Below are 23705 nucleotides of genomic sequence, written 5' to 3'. Positions count from 1 at the left end.
ACTGATACACACTTTCCTTGGACTATACCTAATAGTCTAACTCAACTCTATATGAGTCGAACTCTCTCGCGATATAGATATATACCCAAAATACCCCTTTTTATTCCTAACTTGTCTTGCGGACTAGATCCAGTAGCTCTGATACCAACTTGTGACGCCCTCAATCTTGGGGTTAGGAAATGAGGACCCACACACCTCTAATCTAATAATTAAATAAGCATAAACCCCGATTAACTACTAACAGGATCAACAGGATAAAGTATGAGACAAGATTACAACTAACAATCATAAAATATAACTTACAACCCCAAAATATTATTAAATAAACAATATCGATTCCGGCTGGGAACCGACAGATAACTCATTGTATCTCTAAACATTTCCTTCTAAGTGCTTGCTCACTCAAAAATACCACTACCTGCTCAGGCAACCGGAAGCCCTCAACACGATAGGGACCACCGGGTACGCTCTTACGAGCAGTGCGTCTAAGCCTTGCCATCTTCTTGCTTAACTGCCATAGTTAGATTAAAACAAAATATATGAGTATAAAACTCAGCAAGTAACTATATAGCAGTTCTACAATATTAAATCCACAATATACTTTACAAAACTCAGGGCATTCTACTTTATTTGTTCTAGGTGGCAGATTTCCAGCTTTTGGGTTAAAGAAAAGTTTTGAAGGAAAATGTGGGGCTTTCAAGGAATAGGGCTCAATGCAGGATGAAAGCCGACAGTCATCACAAATCATTAAAGGATCAGAATAGATCTTTCAGAAAGAAAAGCAACAACATTTCACTTTATAGAATCAATTATATGCTCAACAAATTAAAATCAGGGTTCACGAGCTTTAAGCTTCACAATATCAAAATCAACTCTTTTCACAACAGTATAAACAAATTTTCATTTTCAAGAATTAATTACTGAATAGGAAATTGCAATTCCTTTTTTTAAAATCAAAATGGAACCCTAGATTGGATCACTTTATCTTTTCATTTCATTATAATACGGGTGATCAGCCCGTACCGACCTCCATCCGGTCTTTTAAGGTACCACACGACATAATTTCAGCCTTAAACTGGACTAGCCCCATTAGCCTCTTACAATGACTTGACTAGTCCCACTAGCCTCTTACGTCCAATCCAATCCATCAGGTGTTCGTTTGGAAAACCTTGAGTTGGAAAAAGAAATAGGTTTTCTAAATTCATTTTATCATTACCAAGAATATGAAATCATTCGGGCTCTTTCAAGTCGAAACTCATTCCTAGATTCAATTTCAGGAAAATCAAAGTGAAGGAAACGAATCAAGGATAAACAAGATGAAATTCTAGGGGTTTCGAATCAATGATAACAAGGTACTAAAGTTAAAAGAATCAAACTGTTCCAAGAATCAATAGGGGTTATGGTGATCTGGAATATAGCATCATTACAAGGGGTTTGTAAAGGTAACAATAGGGTTCATGATAGTTCATGGCATAACGAATAAGTAGAATAGAAATGATAGGTTACAAGCGGGTTGAATCAATAAGCTATTCAATAACAGTTTTACAAGATCAAAGGCAGGGTATCTCAAATCAATATCAGGGTTTCACTAATTAAACAGTTCAATACTCTACATGGTATGAACAACATTCTCTTTATAATCATTTACACAAGTAATCAGAGTTACTTGCCTGAATTCGCTTTCATGTTTCACAAAGGTCGAACTACTGCCACCTAGTATACCTTTCCCTTTCCTAGCCTGAATGCCCTCACGTTCCGAATCTACAATCAAAACCAAAACCTTAATTAGATTCTCAACCAACAAGAACCAATTTATCAACTTGTAAACTACAAAACCATTCAACTTTTCAAAGGAAACGACATGCAATCACAAAAATATTTAATTAAATATTAGAGCTCAATGTTTAACATCACAGCTCACCACCGGTTCACCGGAGTTCATCACCGGTGGCGGTGGCATTTTGGTGGTGCCCCGTTCGGGGGTTTCCAACCTTCAACCACCGTTTTCTCATAGATTACACACATGCAAGCATCATCTTCACTTTAAATTAATCATGAATCAAACCCCTTTTTGTTTTCATGAAAACCGAACTCAAAAACCACCAAACCCAACTTTGATTTTTCTCAAGAACTTGAAAATAGCTACATGCATGTATGTATATAGGTAGATATCACTAATTCTCACACAATCATGGTTCTATACCCGAAAATGAGTGAAGAACAAGTGAGAGAGAGTGTACCGAGAGAGAGAGAGAGAGAGAGAGAGAGAGAGAGAGAGAGAGAGAGAGAGAGAGAGAGAGAGAGAGAGAGAGATCCCGAGAGGGAGGAAGAAACGAGAGAAAAGAGAGAGAGAGAGAGAGAAGGGAGGGGCTCGGGAAAAAAAAAGAAAGAAAAAGGAGGTGGGGTGATTATATATTACCAAGGGAAGGTAATATAGTAATTAGGTTATTCTATATTTTGATTCTCTTTTTATCCTTAAAAGAAAATGGAGTTGATCTGCAAATACTTCTCTCGGAAAGATGAATTTGATTCGAATAAAAAAAATTTAACACGTAGATCTTGAAATTAGCTTTCCAACCATTACTCATAATAAGATTTTGAGCGTATGGTTGATTTTATACGATTTTTACAAGTTTGTGCTGATAAAATCATTTTATCACGTAAAAATTAATTTAAAAGTAACGATCACCAAATAAATCCATCCATCATTTTTAGAAAGTCTACAGGATTATTTCGAAGATATCAGAATAATTCTCATGCCTTTATCTTACTCAGATATTTTTACAAAAATGCACAAAGGTTAAATAAGCCCTTATTTAAATTAATTAATTATCTTAAATCCAAAAAATATCAACAAACCACGTAATCATGCACACAGACAAGCAAGCATACATACAAATACACCACAACTCATGTCAGATCATAAGAAATTATCATTCTTTAATATTGTCCCTTTTTACGCGTACCGGGTCACGTTCAACCTGACGGCCCGACGCTCAGCGTTTCAATTACACTTTTCAATCTCTTTATCGACCGACACGTCATTAGGACAAATTACTATACTTAAACATTTCATTTCACAAGAAGACACATAGTTCACATCTTAAATACCTTAATCTCCTTTTTAGGACGGGTTCCGTTCTTCTTGACGGCCCGACAACACAGCTTAATTCCTAAGCTGACTCTTTAAATTGGAACGCTTCTATTTACGCTCCTTGATTCTAATATACAGCAAAGACAAATAAATCAGCACTTAATCACATAATTATAATCACATCACATAAAACATACTTTATTGACTTAATTACGTCAAAAAATTCTCAATCGTCACAACGGGAATCACAATATAATTACGAATTTAAAACCCTACGGATTTATATCCAAGTAGGATAATTCAAAACATAAGGAATAAATACGAAAGGAATTACATCGCGAACCATTTACAAGAAAGTATTACGAAAACGTTTAAGCGACCGAGCGAACGCGTAAACGATTAAATAAACGTAATGCACTGACTAACCATGGTAGGAAAGTAACCATGGTTACTTTATCAAATAGTGAGCTAAGGTGTAGGATGATCAACCAAAGCTACTAAATAGTGAGCTAGAGAGCTAAACAAGTGGCTTAGCTTGTAATCTACCAAAGGCTAGCTAGTTTTGTCTAAGATTTGCCAACATAAACCAAATCCTAGGATATATAATAGAGAATAAAGTTCAATGACAAGCTACCACTTGCATTATTTCCAAGAAGCAACTACAAAAACTATCTCCCTCTCCCATATACTCTTTATTCGGCCCTATCAAGAAATAGGAAGAAATCAATTTCAAATCTTCAAGCTCTAGCCATGGATAAATCCTCCCATTAATTCTCAAGCTTCCTACCAACCAAACTAAGGTAAGATAAAACTTTGAACTCTTTTTATCAAGGTTTGATGGGTGAAATAAATTCAACAAAGATGATAGTGAATAGTGTGAATAGTAACTCTTCTTTGGTTTCTTGATTTTGATGGTTATTTTAGGTTCCAAAAACCATACTAAGCACTCCCAAGAATTCACCATCACCAAGAACACATCTCAAGATATCAAGAAAGGTAAAAATCTTTGACCCAACTTTATTTAAGATTTAAGTTCAAGATCCTTTTAGTATATAGTTATAAATATAGTTTTGGTGGGAGTATTGTGGTAATCTTGATGTTTAGCTAAGTAGATTTAAGGTTGATTCTTGTTGCCTCAATAACATGATGTTATTGAGAGGAGTTAGTGTGTTGATGATGATGTGTTGATTATTGGTGGTAGTATAATGATTTAAGGCATAAACGAAACTCCGATCATAACCGTAATCTCGTTAAAACGAACAAAACGTAACTTTAAGTTTCTGCAGAAAGTCCCGAAGATTTAAACTGCAGTTTCTTGAAAAATAACCCTTTATTATGATATACAATGTTATAAGGATCGTTTAGGCACTTGAATCGCTTGATTCCGATTTACGGATAAAAAGTTATGACCGTTTTACTAAAAGTGATTTACGCGACAAAAACTGCTAGAAATTACGAACTTTGAAAATATAAAGGATCAACTTAAAAATGTTCATAAATCATGAAAATTTTACAGAGAGTATTAAATTGAGCTTCCTAACTTCCATAAATATTTCAAGTGAAAATAATTATTTTTCAATTTTATAAAAATATCGGAGCCGAGACCGCGCGATTAGAAACCGTAGAATTCATAAGCGGAGCCGACGACAAAAATGAAAATGGACTTAAGATACTTTGAAAAAGGAAGAGACCATAATGTGAATAAGGACTTAAAGAAATAATAAGGATAATATAGGTTGAGATGGTGCATAATGATTAGCGCATGAGTGCGGGTAGCCGTAAATGAGAACGGGACCTAACAAAACGACTTGTGTTTCCGAGGGGAACCTAGAGCATCCTCCACCTCAAGATACCCGGGCAAGTTTTCAAACCCTACCTTTTAAGAACTGTTATGTTGTGAATATTTTACAAAACTGTGATATATGCATGAGATTGCTTTAAACTGTTTTACGAAGTTTGAGATGTATTACATTATTCTATTGTTGATAATTTCTAGTATATGTTCATAACGAGTTCAAAATGTTATATTTAGACCGAGAGTCGGTCGGTGTAAGCTTATAAAAAGCCGGAAGTATCCCGGAGGAGTTTATAATTGAGAACGTTAACGCTAGCGAGTAGCGTGGTGTGTATATATTGTAGACCGAGGATCGGTTAGTAAAAAATGATGAAAACCCGGAAGTATTCCGGAGATACTTTATTTAAGAATATTAGCGCTATAGTAGAGCGTGATGTATAAGTTGTAAGACCGAGAGTCGTTCAGTTTTGTTTTTATAAAATAAAAACCCGGGAATCATTCCGGTGATATTTATAGGACGATTAAGGTCCATAGTAGTACGTTTCAAAGGACTCAACGTCCACTTACAAATATTAAACACCTCGAGCTTTTATTAAAACGATTTCCAAAGATCGTATCCCTTCAACTATAATTTATCATTTGGACAAGAAATATTTACTTACTATTCATTTATTAGGGAGAAGTATTCTCCCGTAAATATTTACTTCAATCTCGATTAAATATTAAAGTAATTAATGTATTAAACATAAATTAGTTGAGGAATATTATTTTATTCTTTTAAAAGTAAACTCCTTCGAGGCTTAATTATTTATCAATTATCATTTAATTATTTATTATTTTATTAAAGGGTTTATTTATGATTTAAAATCATAAAACCGGATTTAAATTACTTTCTGATTTTCAAAAATCCTTCGAATAATTTCAGATCGTCGGAGAATATTATCCCGACTTATTTAATATTTTGAATATAGTTTCAAGGAGAAACTTTTCCCCCTTATCTAACTATCTGTTGACAACGGTCAACTCACATCCTTAGTACTCCCTCCGAAAATTTCAGAAGTACGTATATATATACATTTATATCTTAATAAGATAAACTGTTTCTATCAACAAGCAAAATGCTTGGGGAACTTCGATGTGGTTCGAGTTCTCGAGATATGATAGAATTCTTTTAAAATGACAAGGGAGGGGTAGACTCTGGTACTATGTGTGCTAGATGGACTACCAAAGGTACCGCAGGCGAAGGTACTCTGTGTACTCAGAAACTTGTGAAGTATGTGTATACCCAAAAATGGGACACGTAGCCCGAATGCGGCAAGGGTGATAACCGGGATACGAAGGTGTCGTCCTTCTACTAGTAGAAAATGTTACTATTATCGTATTACGACTGATCATCGTATGCGGTGGCTCCAACTAGTGTCCTATTCTTCCAATTGGAATTGTGATGCAATACCGTAACCCAAGCCTAGGTGTTGGGTTTACTATTAAGGTATTCGCATGTTAATAAAATTCACTAAGAGATTCTTTTCGTAAAAGGTGTGTATCACCAAGGGAAACTATTTTCGAATAAAATGTAATTATCAAATATGATGTTTTACGTGAGTTTATCATACAATCATTTTCATACTGTACATTATTATGATGGGCATTATAGCTCACTCTTACTTTCTTTTCAATGACACACCACAACAGATAACCAGTATGCCGGTGTGGGACTTAGTCACTTGCAGTCATGGGGAGGATCCCTGACAGCTTTGTCTCAGGTGTGCCAGAGTATCATATAGGTATAAGATATCAGTCGTAATTAATTTAACTTCATGTAGAGGTTATGAATAATTGTTTGAGATCCTGTAAAGTACATTTGAGTTTTAATAACAGATGATACTTGTTGTACGTCGTTTCTAAGGCTATAACTTGTGAGTGTGTGAGATTGGGGGTCGGTGATATGGAATTATTGGATTATTGAGTTAATGCAGGTTACACATGAAGGGTTTTTAACACATAAACGCAACGAAAACGTAAATTTAATATTAAAAAAACCGAAACCCTCCGCACGATCAATGCGAAAAATAATATTTAATTCGTAGTTCAGTGTGTTTACCTTAAGAAGCTTTACGTTAATGGAAAGATGGAGGTCTTTAATAGTGATCCAAGAACGATGAACGGAGATCCTTAGCAGCTGCTCCTCAAGTGTGAAGCACTCCACCGGTATCCATCAACAAAACGATGAAATAAAGGAGGAGGAGATGGAGAGAATTAGGGTTTTATAAATCTTTTTGGTTGAGGAAAAAATTGGGTCTATAATAGTATATTTATAGGCAAAATTTTCAGCTGAAAATTTTCCCATAAAATATTATTATTAACCCTTTATTATTCTCACTAATAATTAAAACACCTTTTAATTATTAATCCTTTTTCTAAACTCTTTAGAAATAATTCTCTCACTTGATTTAATTTCCAAAAATTAAATTCTTAATTAATAATATTAAGAACCATTTCTTAATTAATTTATAATCAATTAAATCTCATTTAATCAATTATTAAATTTGCCAATTAATTATTTATTTCATAAATAAATAATTATCAGCCATTATTGATTAATTCCTCCACCATTAAATCATTCGCTTTTATGTTGTGACCCTGTAGGTTCAATATTAAGCCGGTAGTAGAAATAAATAATAATAAAACTATTTCATCATTATTTATATAAATTCTTTAATTCATTAAATATGATTAATTAATTAATCATATTTATTCTACATCGTGAGGGATACTTCTCTGCATATCGCGACTATCCGAATAATACGAATTCACTGCTTAGAATACCAAGAACCTATTCAGTGAGTAGTTACCGTACAATCAATTCCTTCTACCCTGCAATGTCACGATTAAATACAAGGCATGGAACTTGTGTCAAGCCTATCTTATTTAATCACTCGCTTTCCCATTCACTATGCTTAGTTCTATTTAATGTAAATTAGAAACTCCTTTCTAATTTCATTCACTCTGGCCAGAGATTCCTGAACTAGCATAAGTGGATCAGCATTGAACATTCTCTTCCTTCACTGGAAGGGGTAGATCCTTTATTGATCATACACTATCTTCGTGTACAAATTCCTATACCCAGTAGAGCCCTTATAATTATCCCTTGAGACTAAGAACTAAACCAAAGCATAGTTCAGTGTACACAAGATGACTATGATGACCTCAAGTCTAAGGATACTTGTACAACTATCACTATGTTAACAATTGCTGACACGTGAGTGAACTCCATCAGTTGTTCAGCTGTGTGAGTCATGTTCAGTGAACTTATTCTATAATAAGCACCTACATACGAGCTATAGTGTCACCACACAAATGTCTATGAGAACAGACGTCCTTCATAATGAAGCAAGCATAGTATGCACCGATCTTTGCGGATTATTAATTACTAGTTAGTAATCCTACGACTAGGAACTATTTAAGTTTAGAGTTATCATCTTTTAGGTCTCATTATTATGATCTCATCACAATCCATAAAAAGATTTACTCTAAACTGTGGTATATCTTATTTAAACATTTAAATAGATAGAGCCCGCAATAAAAACAAAACAAGTCTTTTATTGATATCAATGAAATCAAAACAGATTACATAAAAGTTATTCCTAAATCATCATACATGATTGGACTTAGGACACATCTCTTTCAATCTCCCACTTGTACTAAAGCCAATCATTCTGGTATCTAATACCCATCTTGTCTTTATGACGATCAAAGTGACTTTGAGAAAGTGGCTTTGTGAGTGGGTCTGCTACGTTGTTATGTGTGTTAACTCTCTTGACGTCTCCTCTTTCAATACAATACAAGAAATATTACCGCGCTCCCACTAACCTTTTTGTAGACACATGGTTCATCTATGTTTTTGATAAAACCAAACTCTTTGATTGTCTCATCAAAACAGATGTTCCATCTATGAGAAGCTTGCTTTAAACCATATATGGTTCGCAGCAGCTTACACACTAGGTGTTCATTTTCCTTGGAAAGAAAACCCTCTGGTTGTGTCATATACACTTCCTCTTCAAGTTTCCCATTGAGGAAGGCCGTTTTCACGTCCATTTGCCAGATCTCATAGTCGTAGTAAGCAGCAATCGCAAGCAAAATCCGAATTGATTTTAACAGGGCTACAGGCAAAAAAGTTTCATCAAAATCAATCCCTTGCCTTTGTTTGAATCCTTTTTCCACGAGCTTGGCCTTATAGGTCTCCACCTGGTCATCTGCTCCAATCTTTCTTTTGTATACCCACTTGCACCCAATAGGCTTAACACATTCAGGCGCCTCAACCAGAGTCCATACTTGGTTGGTATACATAGATTCCATTTCGGATTTCATGGCACTATGCCATTTCTCTGAGTCAACACTACTCATAGCCTCATTATAGGTCACAGGATCGTCATCATCAATGATTGACAACTCATTGTCATTCTCAATGACAAGGCCATAATACCTCTCAGGTTGGCGAGACACTCTCCCTGTCCTACGAATGGGCTGTTCCACAGAAGGTTGTTCAGTCTGAACAGGTGTTTCCACTTGATCCGTAGTAGTTTATGCTTCTTGAACTTCATCAAGTTCAATTTTGCTCCCACTGTTTCCTTCAAGGATAAACTCCTTTTCCAAGAAGGTAGCATGTCTGGAGACAAACACCCGATGATCGGTGTAAAAGTAATACCCCAAAGTCTCTTTAGGATATCTCACAAAATTATATTTTACGGATCGAGATTCCAGCTTATCTGGGTCAACTTTCTTGACATAAGCTGGACATCCCCAAATCTTAACTTGTTTAAGACTCGGTTTCCTTTCATTCCATATCTCATATGGTGTTTGAGGAACAGATTTGGAAGGCACCTTATTCAGTAAATATGTTGAGGTTTCCAATGCATAACCCCATAGGAATACTGGAAGATTCGCATAGCTCATCATGGACCGAACCATGTCTAACAAAGTTCGATTTCTCCTTTCAGATACGTCATTTAACTGTGGAGTATATGGAGGAGTCCATTGGGAGACTATACCATTTTCTTTGAGATAATCTAGAAACTCTTCATTCAAGTATTCACCACCTCGATCTGATCGAAGAGTTATAATACCGTGTTTGGTTTGTTTCTCCACTTCATGTTTATATTCTTTGAACTTTTCAAAGGCTTCAGACTTGTGTTTCATCAAATACACATATCCGAATCTAGATCTATCATCTATGAAAGTAATGAAGTACGGAAATCCACTCACGGCTTGCGTATACATTGGTCCACATACATCTGTGTGTACCAATCCTAGCAAATCTGCAACCCTCTCTCCATGTCAACTAAATGGAGATTTGGTCATTTTACCCAATAGACAAGACTCGCATGTAGGATATGATTCAAAATCAAAGGGGTCAAGTAACCCTTCCTTATGCAATGTCCGCAGTATATTTTCACTAATATGACATAGCCTACAGTGCCATAAATAGGTCATATTTTCATCATCTCATTTTCTTTTATTAGTTTGTTCAATCTGAAGTAAATCATGCTCTACGTCACATACATACAAACCATTATTTAAAATGCCACGTCCAAAAAGAACATTATCTCTAAGGATAGAACATTCATTATTCTTAATAATAAATGAAAAACCATCCACATCCAACATAGGATTAGAAACAATATTCCTCACAATAGAGGGAACTTAATAACAATTATTCAGAATAATAGTCTTGCCCGTAGGCATATGTAAACTAAATGATCCTACAGATATGGCCGCAACCCTTGCTCCATTGCCCATACGTAGAATCACCTCATCTTTTTCAAGAGTCCTACTTCCCTTTAGTCCTTGCAACGAATTGCAAATATGAGAACCACAGGCGGTATCTAATACCCAAGTAGAAATTTGACCTAGTGACATATTAACTTCGATCATGAGCATGCCTGAATCAGAAGCGGCAGTCTTACTACCCTTCTTCTTCTTCTTCAATTCTGCAAGGTAAACCTTGCAGTTCCTCTTCTAGTGCCCCAACTTGTTACAGTGAAAACAAACAGCTAAATTATGACCAGTCAACTTGTGAGCATCTAGTATGCTCCGGAGTGATAGTGCAAAAGACATGACGAATATAGTAAATCTGTAAATGATAAACACATAACAACACTTAGCAAATATTCAATTTCATTTCAAAACACTATATGAATCGGATCTTTATTCATAAGTGTCTCCCGCTAGTTTATCTAATTTTTTTCAACCCCCTAAGTAAAAATTAAGCATTCATAATGCTAGTAGGAATAGGGATCCTACATTCCATCACACAACCTCGGCTGTGGCACGAAACGTCATGTGATGTTCAATAGGCAGACAACTCTTGTCAATTACATCTTATGTTATTCCCTAATATAACTTTAGCCTCTTGAATAATTGAGTCACGGCTGTGGCACGACAAACTCAATATTCTAAGTCAAGTCTAACTTAACATTTCGTACAATTGAATCATTCTCCAACGGCCCACGGCTGTGGCACGTACCGACCTTTAGATTCTAATTCAATGTACACATCTCTATGTAATAGACAATTATTTCTTATTTCGAAATCAAAGCCCTCGGCTGTAGCACAAAACAACAATGATTTAAAAATAAGAACCACTTTCTACCATGTTGGAAGGCTATGACCGACACAAGCCCGTTGTGTCATTGACCAATTACTAGTTGATATTATTTAATTTTAGAGGGATTATATTATGTTACAATCATAATCATATTATAAAGAGATTCTTCCTTTTAAATTAAATATTTCAAATCAATAATCGATAATCAGATTATTCTCAGATCGGGTGGAGCTTTGTCAAGAGGCGTCACTTAATAATCCTTTCTTACAGATATAAATCTATTATTGACAGAATCATCCATTCTCTCAATATTGAAAATTTATATTCAATTACATGTTTCATAAATACAAGAATCTCGTGATCATATTCATAATATTTATTGTTAAGGCAAGAAACGATTCCTATTCTAGATTTTCTAGAGCACGCCTTATATTGATTTAAGTTCACCTAAATCTATCATCGCATGGTAAATATAGGCATATATCTCATATATAAAATTAAATAAACAAGTAAATGTAAAGTGCAATAAAGTAAATGTCTTTGGTTATGGCCCCATCCTATATGATCTTTATCAAGCTCATGATAAAGATCAAGGTCAATCTAATATGGTGATGGAAATAAATACAACTACTTATTACATAAGTCTTCTTCTTTGTTTAGACTTCTTGTATGCCTCGTCTTTTTCTTTGTATCACCTTCATTGGATAGCCTTCTTGAGTCTTCAATTATATTACATGATTGAAAGTAAAACTAATCTAATGAACTTACAAGAATAACTCGAGTTACATTCGAGATTTATGATTACAAAGATTGACGACATGCAAATCGTATTTAAAATCAAAACCAAAACCATTACACTAAGGTCGAAAGGCCATACCCATCCACCATGCTTATACAACACATAAAAGCATGTTAAATCACATAATCTGATCTTAACATATCATATTATCCATGATCTAATCATAAAAAGAAAATATGACATAAATCAGAAAAATCAGAATCAAATCAGAAAAATAAGAATCATTGTTTACGGGCAGTAAACGATGTCAAACGCCTTACAGACGAGTCGTTGATAGCTTTAGCTATCAGTTTTGTTCAGGCGCTCATTTATCTAAGGAATAGGGTATTCGTTTGCGTAAATCGGACACCAGACCCAGATTTCAGCAAATCTGCAGCAGCTAATTCAGAATCCGTATCTAATATGATTCTCATAATTAGAACAAACATAAATCATGTATATATCAGTATATATACAGATTACATAATCATCTTATGATTATACAACTCACATGAATATCATATATTCAAAACCATACATATATAAGCATATTATATCAATATCAAATCATGGCGAATCACGTACATGCTCATATATCGAAAACAGTTAAACACATAAATGAATTAAAAACTTTTCGCAAGTAGCTCTGATGCCATTGAAGGGTTTTTAGCACATAAACGCAGCGAAAACGTAAATTTAATCTTAAAAAAAACCGAAACCCTCCGCAGGATCCATGCGAAAAATAATATTTAATTCGTAGTTCAGTGTGTTTACCTTAAGAAGCTTTACGTTAATGGAAAGATGGAGGTCTTTAATAGCGATCCAAGAACGATGAACAGAGATCCTTAGCAGCTGCTCCTCAAGTGTGAAGCACTCCATCGGTATCCACCAAGAAAACGATGTAATGAAGGAGGAGGAGATGGAGAGAATTAGGGTTTTGTAAATCTTTTTGGTTGAGGCAAAAATATGGTCTATAATAGTATATTTATAGGCAAAATTTTGAGCTAAAAATTTTCCCATAAAATATTATTATTATTAACCCTTTATTATTCTCACTAATAATTAAAACACCTTTTAATTATTAATCGTTTTTCTAAACTCTTTAGAAATAATTCTCTCACTTGATTTAATTTCCAAAAATTAAATTCTTAATTAATAATATTAAGAACCTTTTCTTAATTAATTTATAATCAATTAAATCTCATTTAATCAATTATTAAATTTTCCAATTAATTATTTATTTCATAAATAAATAATTATCAGCCATTATTAATTAATTCCTCCACCATTAAATCATTCTCTTTTATGGTGTGACCCTGTAGGTTCAATATTAAGCCGGTAGTAGAAATAAATAATAATAAAACTATTTTATCATTATTTATATAAATTCTCTAATTCATTAAATATGATTAATTAATTAATCATATTTATTCTACATCGTGGGGGATACTTCTCAGCATATCGCGACTATCCGGATAATACGAATTCACTGCTTAGAATACCAAGAACCTATTCAGCGAGTAGTTACCGTACAATCAATTCCTTCTACCCTGCAATGTCACGATTAAATACAAGGCATGGAACTTGTGTCAAGCCTATCTTATTTAATCACTTGCTTTCCCATTCACTATGCTTAGTTCTATTTAATGTAAATTAGAAAGTCCTTTCTAATTTCATTCACTCTGGCCAGAGATTCCTGAACTAGCATAAGTGGATCAACATTGAACATTCTCTTCCTTCACTGGAATGGGTAGATCCTTTATTGATTATACACTATCTTCGTGTACAAATTTCTATACCCAGTAGAGGCCTTATAATTGTCCCTTGAGACTAAGAACTAAACCAAAGCATAGTTCAATGTACACAAGATGACTATGATGACCTCAAGTCTAAGGATACTTGTACAACTATCACTATGTGAACAACTGCTGACACGTGAGTGAACTCCATCAGTTGTTCAGCTGTGTGAGTCATGTTCAGTGAACTTATTCTATAATAAGCACCTACATACTAGCTATAGTGTCACCACACAAATGTCTATGAGAACAGACATCCTTCATAATGAAGCAACCACAGTATGTACCGATCTTTGCGTATTATTAATTACCAGTTAGTAATCTTCCGACCAAGAACTATTTAAGTTTAAAGTTATCATATTTTAGGTCTCATTATTATGATCTCATCACAATCCATAAAAAGTTTTATTCTAAACTGTGGTATATCTTATTTAAACATTTAAATAGATAGAGCGCGCAATAAAAACAAAACAAGTCTTTTATTAATATCAATGAAATCAAAACAGATTACATGAAAGTTATTCCTAAATCATCATACATGATTGGACTCATGACACATCTCTTTCAACACATGATTGAAGGATTGCGTGACGACCCAGATTCCTGAACCCGGATTTGGGGGCGTCATTGAATGAGTACAAATGACAGAGGAAAAGGGGTTGTCGTAGATAAAGAAACAGTCACCAACTGCGAACATTGTCCGCGGTCCGTATAAATTAAATTTTACAGACCGCTGACATTGTCAGCGGTCCTTGATGTTTTAATTTCAAACCATGTAAATCCGTTTGCTGCTTAACTCGTCTGTGGAAAACGGTTGCCCCAAACTGTGCCCCTTAGAATATTACTCCCTCTGTCCCGGTCAATTCTTTACGTTTAGTTTTGGCACGGAGGTTAAAAAATATATATATAATAGTGAAAAGGAGAAAGAATAGAGTGATAGGACCCATTGATTTTTAATGTATAAAAGGGAGATAGTGGAGTAAAAATAGCGTGAAAATGGAGAAAAAATGGTAAAGTGGTGCGACCCGTTGACTATTTTTGGTAAGTTTTGATATGTAAAGAATTAAATGGTTTATCCCAAAAAAGAAACCGTAAAAAATGATGGGACCAAGGGGAAGTATGTTATTTTGGATGAAAAACACAAATCAGATTCGACAAAAACTTACCAAAATATAATGCTATACCCGTGATGACTTTGGACCATGCAAACAGTGCAATTCTGACAAAATAAAAATGAAAAATTCAATACAAATAATTAAACAATAATTTGATACGTGTATGTAATTGATGTTATTCTATCATCACAAAATCACTGTAGTTTGTTAATACTGACATGGCCAAACCTGTAAATTGTAGGCTCCTGAGCATATAAAATTGTAAGCAGTATGTATGTATGAAAAATTGAAAAAAGGGTGATCATGACATTGAGAGGTGGGATTCATTATGCATGTCTTGTTATAAAAGCAAAAGCTGTCCCCTTAAATTGTTTCTCAATCTATATATATGTGCTTCCCTACATATTGCCCTCAATCATGACCATCTGTATGTGTATGTTCTTGCTTATCAATACGGCTTCAAAATTTCACTTCTAACCCAAGCAAAATCTCTCTAATTACCAAATCATACTAATTACTTCTCCACAATGGAGTACAATTATAGAGTGAAATGTTTTTAATCCGCAAAATGGTTATTTTCTGTACTAAATGTATAAAGTGACGTGAGAATAAGAAATGTATCCCAGCATCAACACAGGATATTATAAAAACGAATGCAATTTTTGTTTTTAAATCTATTTGAAAACCGTTAAATTGGGGATGAAAGAGAAGAATAAATAACGTATGTAGATGTGTATTTTCTTTTGAAGTGCAGTTGGATTTACTAGACTGGACTTAAGTAATGGTAATGTGATAATTGAAAAAAAGATTAAAAGTAGGAATTAAGAATTGGGAAAGCGTGCTTGCTTTGTTATGATTCATGCCATCTAAAAGGAAATCCATGCCATTTCGGTGTAAAGCAAAAAAGAAAAAAAACCACTAGCAAAATACTAATTGGTCTGCTAATTTGTTCGACCAATCGCCAAAAATATCTCCTAATTTTAAGGTCTTCGAAAGCTTTTCCTGTCGAAAAATACTAGAGAAAAATACTAGAGGTATAAAATAAATTACTAAAATAGTTACAAATGTCACATGTAACATAGTGATTGCCTAAAAATAAATAGACCCGCCTCCAGTTACATTCATAGGACCAATTGAATTTTTTTTATTGTGTAACATCACCCATGCCATATTATTTTTTGACAATCTTTTTGTAATTTTCTTTTGTGTCTATAGCATTACTCTTTCCTATCACAATTTCTTATGTGGTTTGTCTCCATAGGCTTAGCATTATACTCAAATATATATAGTGTGGATTTATTAGTATTCACATGAAATTATCGTAAAGGAAATATCCTATTTCCCAATTTCCCCGCTATATTATACACTTCGCCACTAAAAAAAAGTCGTGTATTTATAGATATGCAAATATACATATACAAGGTTTTTATAGGTTATGTATCTAAATATTAAATTTTATAATTTGAACTCATTTTAATTAATTTAATTTTTATATATATCGGAATCCATCATGTAAAGAAATTGTTAACAAATGAAAGTCAAACAAAATAAGCTAATAATTTATAAAATTTAGTACTTCTTTTAAAAAAAATTACTAAATCCCGTTTTAGAAATGAGAATATAGTTAAGAGTACGGAATTGTAGGTAAAAATTCTTCAAAAAATAGTAGAAAACTTCCCCTACCCTTGAAAAGTTGATAAGAAATTATATTACAAGTTCAGTAAAACCTCCGTTAATTGATGATCGATAAATTAAAACTCACTATAGATTAAATATTTTTAATATAAATTTTTCAAAATTATTAATTTATAGAGGTTTTAATGTTATTTTATAATAGATTATTTATTCTACATAATATTTGCCCGGACTTTTTCAAAATTCTGATTCGGCCGATGAGTACTTTAATTTGGTGGTATTACAAGCGATATACAATTTATATACGACGCACATTATTGTCCAGCTGAAAGGAAATGAAATTATGTATAAAATCCATTTCATCACCAGCCTCACGTGTATATAATGTATTCCAGCTCCGAAAACAAATAACAAAGTTTACATAATCCATGGGAAATCATAAGACGACGGAGTCAGAAGAAGAGTCGTTGTTTAGATCCTACCCTTACGCAGTCTACTTCGTGCAAAGCCCTTCCACACTCTCTAACACCAACAGCACTCATGATCTTCCAAACCCTAATCAAGAAACTGCACGAGCCACTCTCTCCCACTACTCTTCATCTAGAGGCTCCAACAACTCTTTTCTGCATGACAAAAAAGGTATTATTGTTCCGTATGATGATAAAATTCATGTCACAGACAGCCGCGTTTGCGATGTCCTGGGAAATGAGGAGGAAGTTGATGGAGAGGAGGACGAGGAGTATTATGAGAATACTAATTTTGGAAGGGAAATGGGGTGGTGGAGATATTTTAGCTTTCGGCATTCTTCTTCTTGTTTATGGATATGTTTGCAGATTGTTTTAAGACTCTTAGTGAGCTTGGGATTAGCGTTGCTTGTTTTTTACTTGGCAACCAAGCCTCCAACTCCAAAGCTGTCAGTTAAGGTACTTAGCAACTAAGCCTCCAACTCCATCAGAAAATAGTTATTTACATTACACTATAAAGGTTTAGTGGAATTATTTCTGCGTAAGACGAGATAACTAGCCAGTGCAACAAAACCAATATATATATATATATGATTTACTTGATTCAACTGACAATGGAGTCTCCCTGTTTGTTAATGTAGCCTGTTGAGACTAGACTGTAGTATTAGAGCTAATAATTCTAACAGCTTATTAGAACTTGTAACTTAACATAAATCTTTCAGAGTTTGATAACACACATGTTGATTGGTTACAAAAGTGTGACTTTTATAATTTAGTTTTCTTGTATATTAAATATTTTGTTGCAGATTGCAGGGATTCGAGAATTCGGGCTGGGAGAAGGAGTAGATGCCTCTGGTGTGACAACTAAATTACTCACTTGTAACTTTTCAATTCAACTTGTGATAGATAACAAGTCTAAGCTCTTTGGTCTTCACATTCAACCTCCTCTCTTGTCAATCTCCTTCACCAGTCTCCCATTTGCAATCTCAGTGGTAAGGCCAAAGCGTCTGATAGACCTACATACCATATTATATGTTAATGTATAAGATTCACTAATTAAGAAAATTAAAAATTAATTTTATAATATACCAGAGCAGTTATATAGTTTATTATACATGTGCAAATTACTACTATATAGCTTGGACATATATGATCAGTACAAACATATTTACGGGGGATCTTTTAAATGTGTTTGGATAAACTTCGTGCAGGGACAAGAACTATATGCATATAGTGATGGAAAAACAGCATTCCAACAAAGTATAGGAACAAAGAATAAGCCAATGTATGGGGCAGGTAGGAGTATGCAGGATATGCTTGAATCTGGAAAAGGGTTGCCTTTGGAAATTCGCATGAGCTTAATGTCTACTTTTCATGTCATTTTCAACTTCATCAGGCCTACTTTTCATCAACAAGCTAGGTGTTTCTTACTCCTCAACACTTCGTACGACAAGAAACGTACCACCACAAATTTTAAAAGCAGCTGTGTTATTCATTAATTTTTATGTTCCAAATATTGTTATTTACTTTCTTTTCTTTTTTTTGGTTATATGGGTTGACTGAACTAGTCCAGGGACCCGTATGCATGTATATTTATGTATGATACTACAGTTACATCAAGTATTTTATTTTCAACATCAAAGAAACTACTCTGATTTGTATTTTCTTTATCGCTTTATGGGCAACTGGAATTTATTGGGTGACAAAGATGACTTGTCTTAAAAATTTTCCAGGCAGCATAGGTAGCGTAGAGGTCAGTTTGTTCGTCGTAAACTTAACACTTTAGTGGTGGCCAGCTGCTTAGAGTACAGTGGTGTCCAACAAATATCAAAGTATCATGTGTTATGACAGTTTTATTAACCACTTATTGGAGTCTTAGTGGTACTGATCAGAGTTGTCAATTTTTCATATTCTATTAAAATGAAAATGATGTATATATCCTATTAAATACATATATATTCATATTTATTTTTATTTATGTTTAGAGTTGTTCAAATAATCGGTTTGAGTTCGAACCTGATTAACTTTCAAATGGGATTAACTTTGGATTCTTGCATATTTGAGTCTAATTCGGTTCCGATCGAATTTCATCGTGTTAGGTCCAGTTTCGATTTTGAATTATTTCCATCGGTTTCGGTTTGGATGAGGTTGATTTTTCAGATCATATTCAGATTAAAATTTGTTAAGTTTCGGATTAAAATTAGATTAGATTAGATTGTTGGAAACGTAGATCGGTTTTATACCAAAACTTTTCAATAATATTAATACACCAACACAATAATAAGAGATTACTTTTATTTCTAAACAATAGAAATACAACTTATATATATAAGTGTTTACACACACAGGCTGCATTTTTTTCTCTCTCACAAGAGCGTTAGCTCTTTTCTCTCTCTGAATTTCACTTTTGGTGTGTTTTTACAAATGAAACAAAAGAACTCCATTGATAGGCTACATGTTTACTATATAGCTCATGTCTTGCATCACCAAACAACTTCCTGGTCTTTTGGTGAGCCTTAGCCACCATCTTTGACTTTCAGTAACTTCCATACATTTTATAGCTGTAGTTGCCTTCTTTCTATCTATTTCTTTTCCCATGTATGCAGCTTACCCATATTTCAGGATTCAAATATTACTGCTATACAAATGGTTGTGCATTTCAACATCTATTTAATAGCCATCTTTTATTATGCATATTCTAGCTTCTAATTTTTGGGTTTGAAATTCTAACAGTCCCCCTCAAACCCGACTTTCCGTTCCGAACTTTATTTTCATTTCCCGAAACATATCCGACTTTAATGCCTTTGTAAATATATCCGCTAAATTTTCTTCAGTCTTGCAGTGCACCAATTCACTATTTTCTTGTTCACCTGTTCTCGAAGAAATTGATATTTTATATTGATGTGCTTGCTCCGACTGTGCGACACTGGATGTTTCGCGAGTGAAATAACGGATTTATTATCCACGTAAATTTTAACCAGACCTTCATTCGCAACATTTAACTCGCCCAATCTAGCCACATAGCCTGACATGCGCATGCTGCTGCTATGTATTCTGCCTCACATGTTAAGAGGGCAATTGTCTGTTGCTTCTTTGATGACCACGAAAATATCGTTGAACCAATATGAAAAGAATATCCAGAAGTGCTTTTCCCGTCATCCAAATCTCCACCATAATCACTGTCTGAATAGCCAACTAATTTCGAGTCTTGAGAATGCGCGTAAAATAAGCCATGATCAAGCATACCTTTTATGTACCTCAAACTTCTTTTAGCTGCCATGAAGTGATCTTGCTTTGGCTTTTCCATGTACCTATTAACCAATCCAACCGCATACATAATATATGGACGAGTGAAAGTTAGGTACCTCAGACTCTCAACCAAACTTTTGAACAATGTCGGATTTACCGACTCCCTCATTGAATCAACTCGGAGCTTTATGCTTGCTTCTGCTGGTGTGCTCACCGCCTTGCATTCCTCCATTCTGAATTTCTTCAAAATCTGCTCCGCATATTTTTTCTGCGACATAAAAATTCCATCCTTGCTTTGTTTCACTTCGACTCCAAGAAAGTACGATATTTGACCAATATCTGTCATCTCAAATTCATTAGTCATAACTTTCTTAAAATCGTTGAACATACCAGGGTTATTTCCAGTAAAGATCATGTCATCCACGTATAAGCAAACGATCATAATATCTCCCCCTGAATTTGTTTTCGTGTAGAGAGCATGCTCGTATGGACTCTTCAAGAAACCATTTTTCTGGAAGTATTCATCAACCCTTGTATTTTATGCTCGTGGAGCTTGCTTCAAACCGTATAAGGCTTTCTTCAGTCTATAGACTTTGTTCTCCTGGCCTTTCTGAACATATCCTGGAGGTTGTTCGATGTAGACTTCTTCTGCGAGATAACCATTTAGAAATGTCGACTTCATGTCCATCTGAAAAATCTTCCATTGATTTTGAGCGGCAATTTGTTAGGTCACACTTTCACTGTAGAGGGGGTGAATACAGTGTTTATTACAATCAAATCAAACTTCAAGAACTTATGTAACAGAAAACAAACTTTATTTAAACAATAAACTCTGTTACAATCTGGAACTGTTATCTCTCAGTGATGAACAAAATATCACGAGAGCTACTAGAGTTATATTAAATAATATTCTCGATAATGATAACACTTCTAGTGTAAACTCTATTTCTGTGTTTATATACTACACAGTTACAAGATATTCACTAATTGATATGGAATATTATTCTGCTTCCTAAAATATATCAATCAGATATCTTCTATTCCAAGTATTCCATTCTTCACAGAATTCCTTCTTCATGCATATCTCTTCTTATGTTTATCTTGATCTTCTTAACTTTAATCAGCTACTGTCCTTATCTGATCGTCCTTCAGCACTTAAGTTCTGATATCTATCTCCTGATAACATAAGTACTGATATCCCTTAAGTTCTGACTTCCAGTATAAGTACTGATCAGTTAAGTACTGATTTGTTCTGTTCAAATAAGATCTGAAATCTAAACATAAAACATATTAGCCATGACATTATCAAATATATCTAACAATCTCCCCCAACTTGTAAATTAACACAATATACAAGTTTAACAGATATTTGATGATGTCAAAAACATTAAGTACAAATGCATGAGAAATAGACAAGATAACTACAACTTACAGTCCTTAAAGTTTTTACCAATTCAGCTTCTGATAACAACTTCAACCTGTATAAATATCAGAATTTAAGCAGTTGTAGATCTTTGACTTGGCTTCATCATTTTCTGATCTCTCTGATGTCAGGAGTTGTTCTGAGATAATTCTTCAACAAACATTTCTCAGCATATCTGAGTTCATCAATCATTCTCCGTTTGACATCTTTAAGCTCTGCAGTATCTTCACCAGTTTGAAATATTGCAGCTCTGAGATCATTAACCTTTGCTTTTCCCAACTCCCGATCTAGTCTTATGACATAAGCTTTATTAGACTCTAGATTGAATTCAAGTCCCTTAATACCAAGATATGTTCTGATCTGTGCAGTATTAGGCTTCATATCAACAATATCACCATTGTGATTTCTGTACTTTGGAACATATCTGCTGTCAGACTTAACAGAATAAAGTCTTTTCTGTCTCTGAATCTGTTCCTTTAAGTAGTTTGCAGCAGTCTCTGTTATTCTGTCATCCACTTGAAGTAAGAACAATACATGTTCCAATTCTTCAAAATACTTCAATGGAATGGCATTTTGTCTTATATGATAAACCCTACCATCTGTCATGAAATACAACATGATGTATTCTTTCAAGTAGGTATGGTAAACCATCTGTACAGATTCTAGTTGATTCAATCTTTCAGGAGTTGCTCCAATACCTGGTTCACTCAAGGAAGTTGGATCATCAGTAGTGTTGTGTACTCTTCTTTCATCAGCACTTCCCAATCCAGTTTTATCTCTAGCTTCCTTTCCAGTAACTACTCTTGCTTCAAAACCACTTGAAGTAGTCTTCAAAGATTGAGTCTGTTTTGCTTTAGTGAATCCTGGTAGGAGTATTTTAGATTTATTTTCTGATATCAAGTTAACTTGAGCACTGTCAGAGGTTACTTGCTTCTTCTGAATATCAGAACTTACAATTTCTTGACTCTGAACAACTTGAGCCATGTCAGAAGTTGTTTTAAGAACTTCTCTTGAAGTCAGAGCAAGATTATCTTTTCCATCAGTAATTTCTTCTTCCTCAGGAGGTACATAAGGCTTGATAGGTTCACCAACCTTTTCTTTACCCTTGGATCTTGGATCTATCTGTGGTTGTGATCTAGCCAAAGTTTCTTCAGTATGTATCCTTTCTTTGATCACAATGCCTTTAGATTTTGGAAGTAACTTTTTACCAGAAGCTTCAGATTTAGATGTGACTTTCTCTGATTTAAGTCTGGCTTCTTCTTCCTTTAAACTTTCCAAGTCCATCCCTGGATTTTCTTGAAGAAATAACTGTCTTGACATTTCCTCATCAAGATCTAGAAGTTCATCAGAACTTATCCTTTTACCAGCAGCAGAACTTATTCTTTTCCCAGTATCAGAACTTGTTCTGTGACTAGCTTGTCTTGATGTAAACCTTCTACCTTGACTATGACCACTACCCATTCCAGAGTTTCCTTGGTCATCTTTTCCATCATCCTTTCCTTGCAGTGACTTGTTGATTTTGCATTTGGACTTAATTACCTTCTCCCCCTTTTTTGCATCAGCAGGTAATAAAAGAGAGATAAGTAGTTCCACTGAGGTCTGGATTTCAGTAAGTTGCGATTGCTGAGTAGCTTGATTTGTCAGAATTTGATCAATCTGAGCTTGTTGCTTCTCTTGAGTTTTCTCAATATAAGCAACCCTGTCAATGGTAGGTTGGAAGAACTTTTTCTTATCAAGTTTCCAAACTTGTTC

At 34.3% G+C, this 23705-nt stretch overlaps 1 protein-coding gene across 1 annotated transcript; it reads left to right on the top strand.

Moving 5' to 3' along the window:
* The first annotated feature begins 17180 nt into the window (after positions 1-17180).
* On the top strand, positions 17181-18782 carry LOC141667210 (uncharacterized). The gene is made up of 3 exons (XM_074473612.1): positions 17181-17740; positions 18088-18273; positions 18493-18782. The coding sequence occupies exons 1-3, from the start codon at positions 17246-17248 to the stop codon at positions 18778-18780; spliced, it is 969 nt and encodes a 322-aa protein (XP_074329713.1). The 5' UTR covers positions 17181-17245; the 3' UTR covers positions 18781-18782.
* Positions 18783-23705: the final 4923 nt, after the last annotated feature.

Source organism: Apium graveolens, chromosome 6 (genome assembly GCF_009905375.1).
Source record: "Apium graveolens cultivar Ventura chromosome 6, ASM990537v1, whole genome shotgun sequence".
In the NCBI taxonomy this organism is placed as follows: Eukaryota; Viridiplantae; Streptophyta; class Magnoliopsida; order Apiales; family Apiaceae; genus Apium; species Apium graveolens.
The sequence above is the reverse complement of the archived record's forward strand: the minus strand, read 5'-3'. Positions and strand labels throughout refer to the sequence as shown.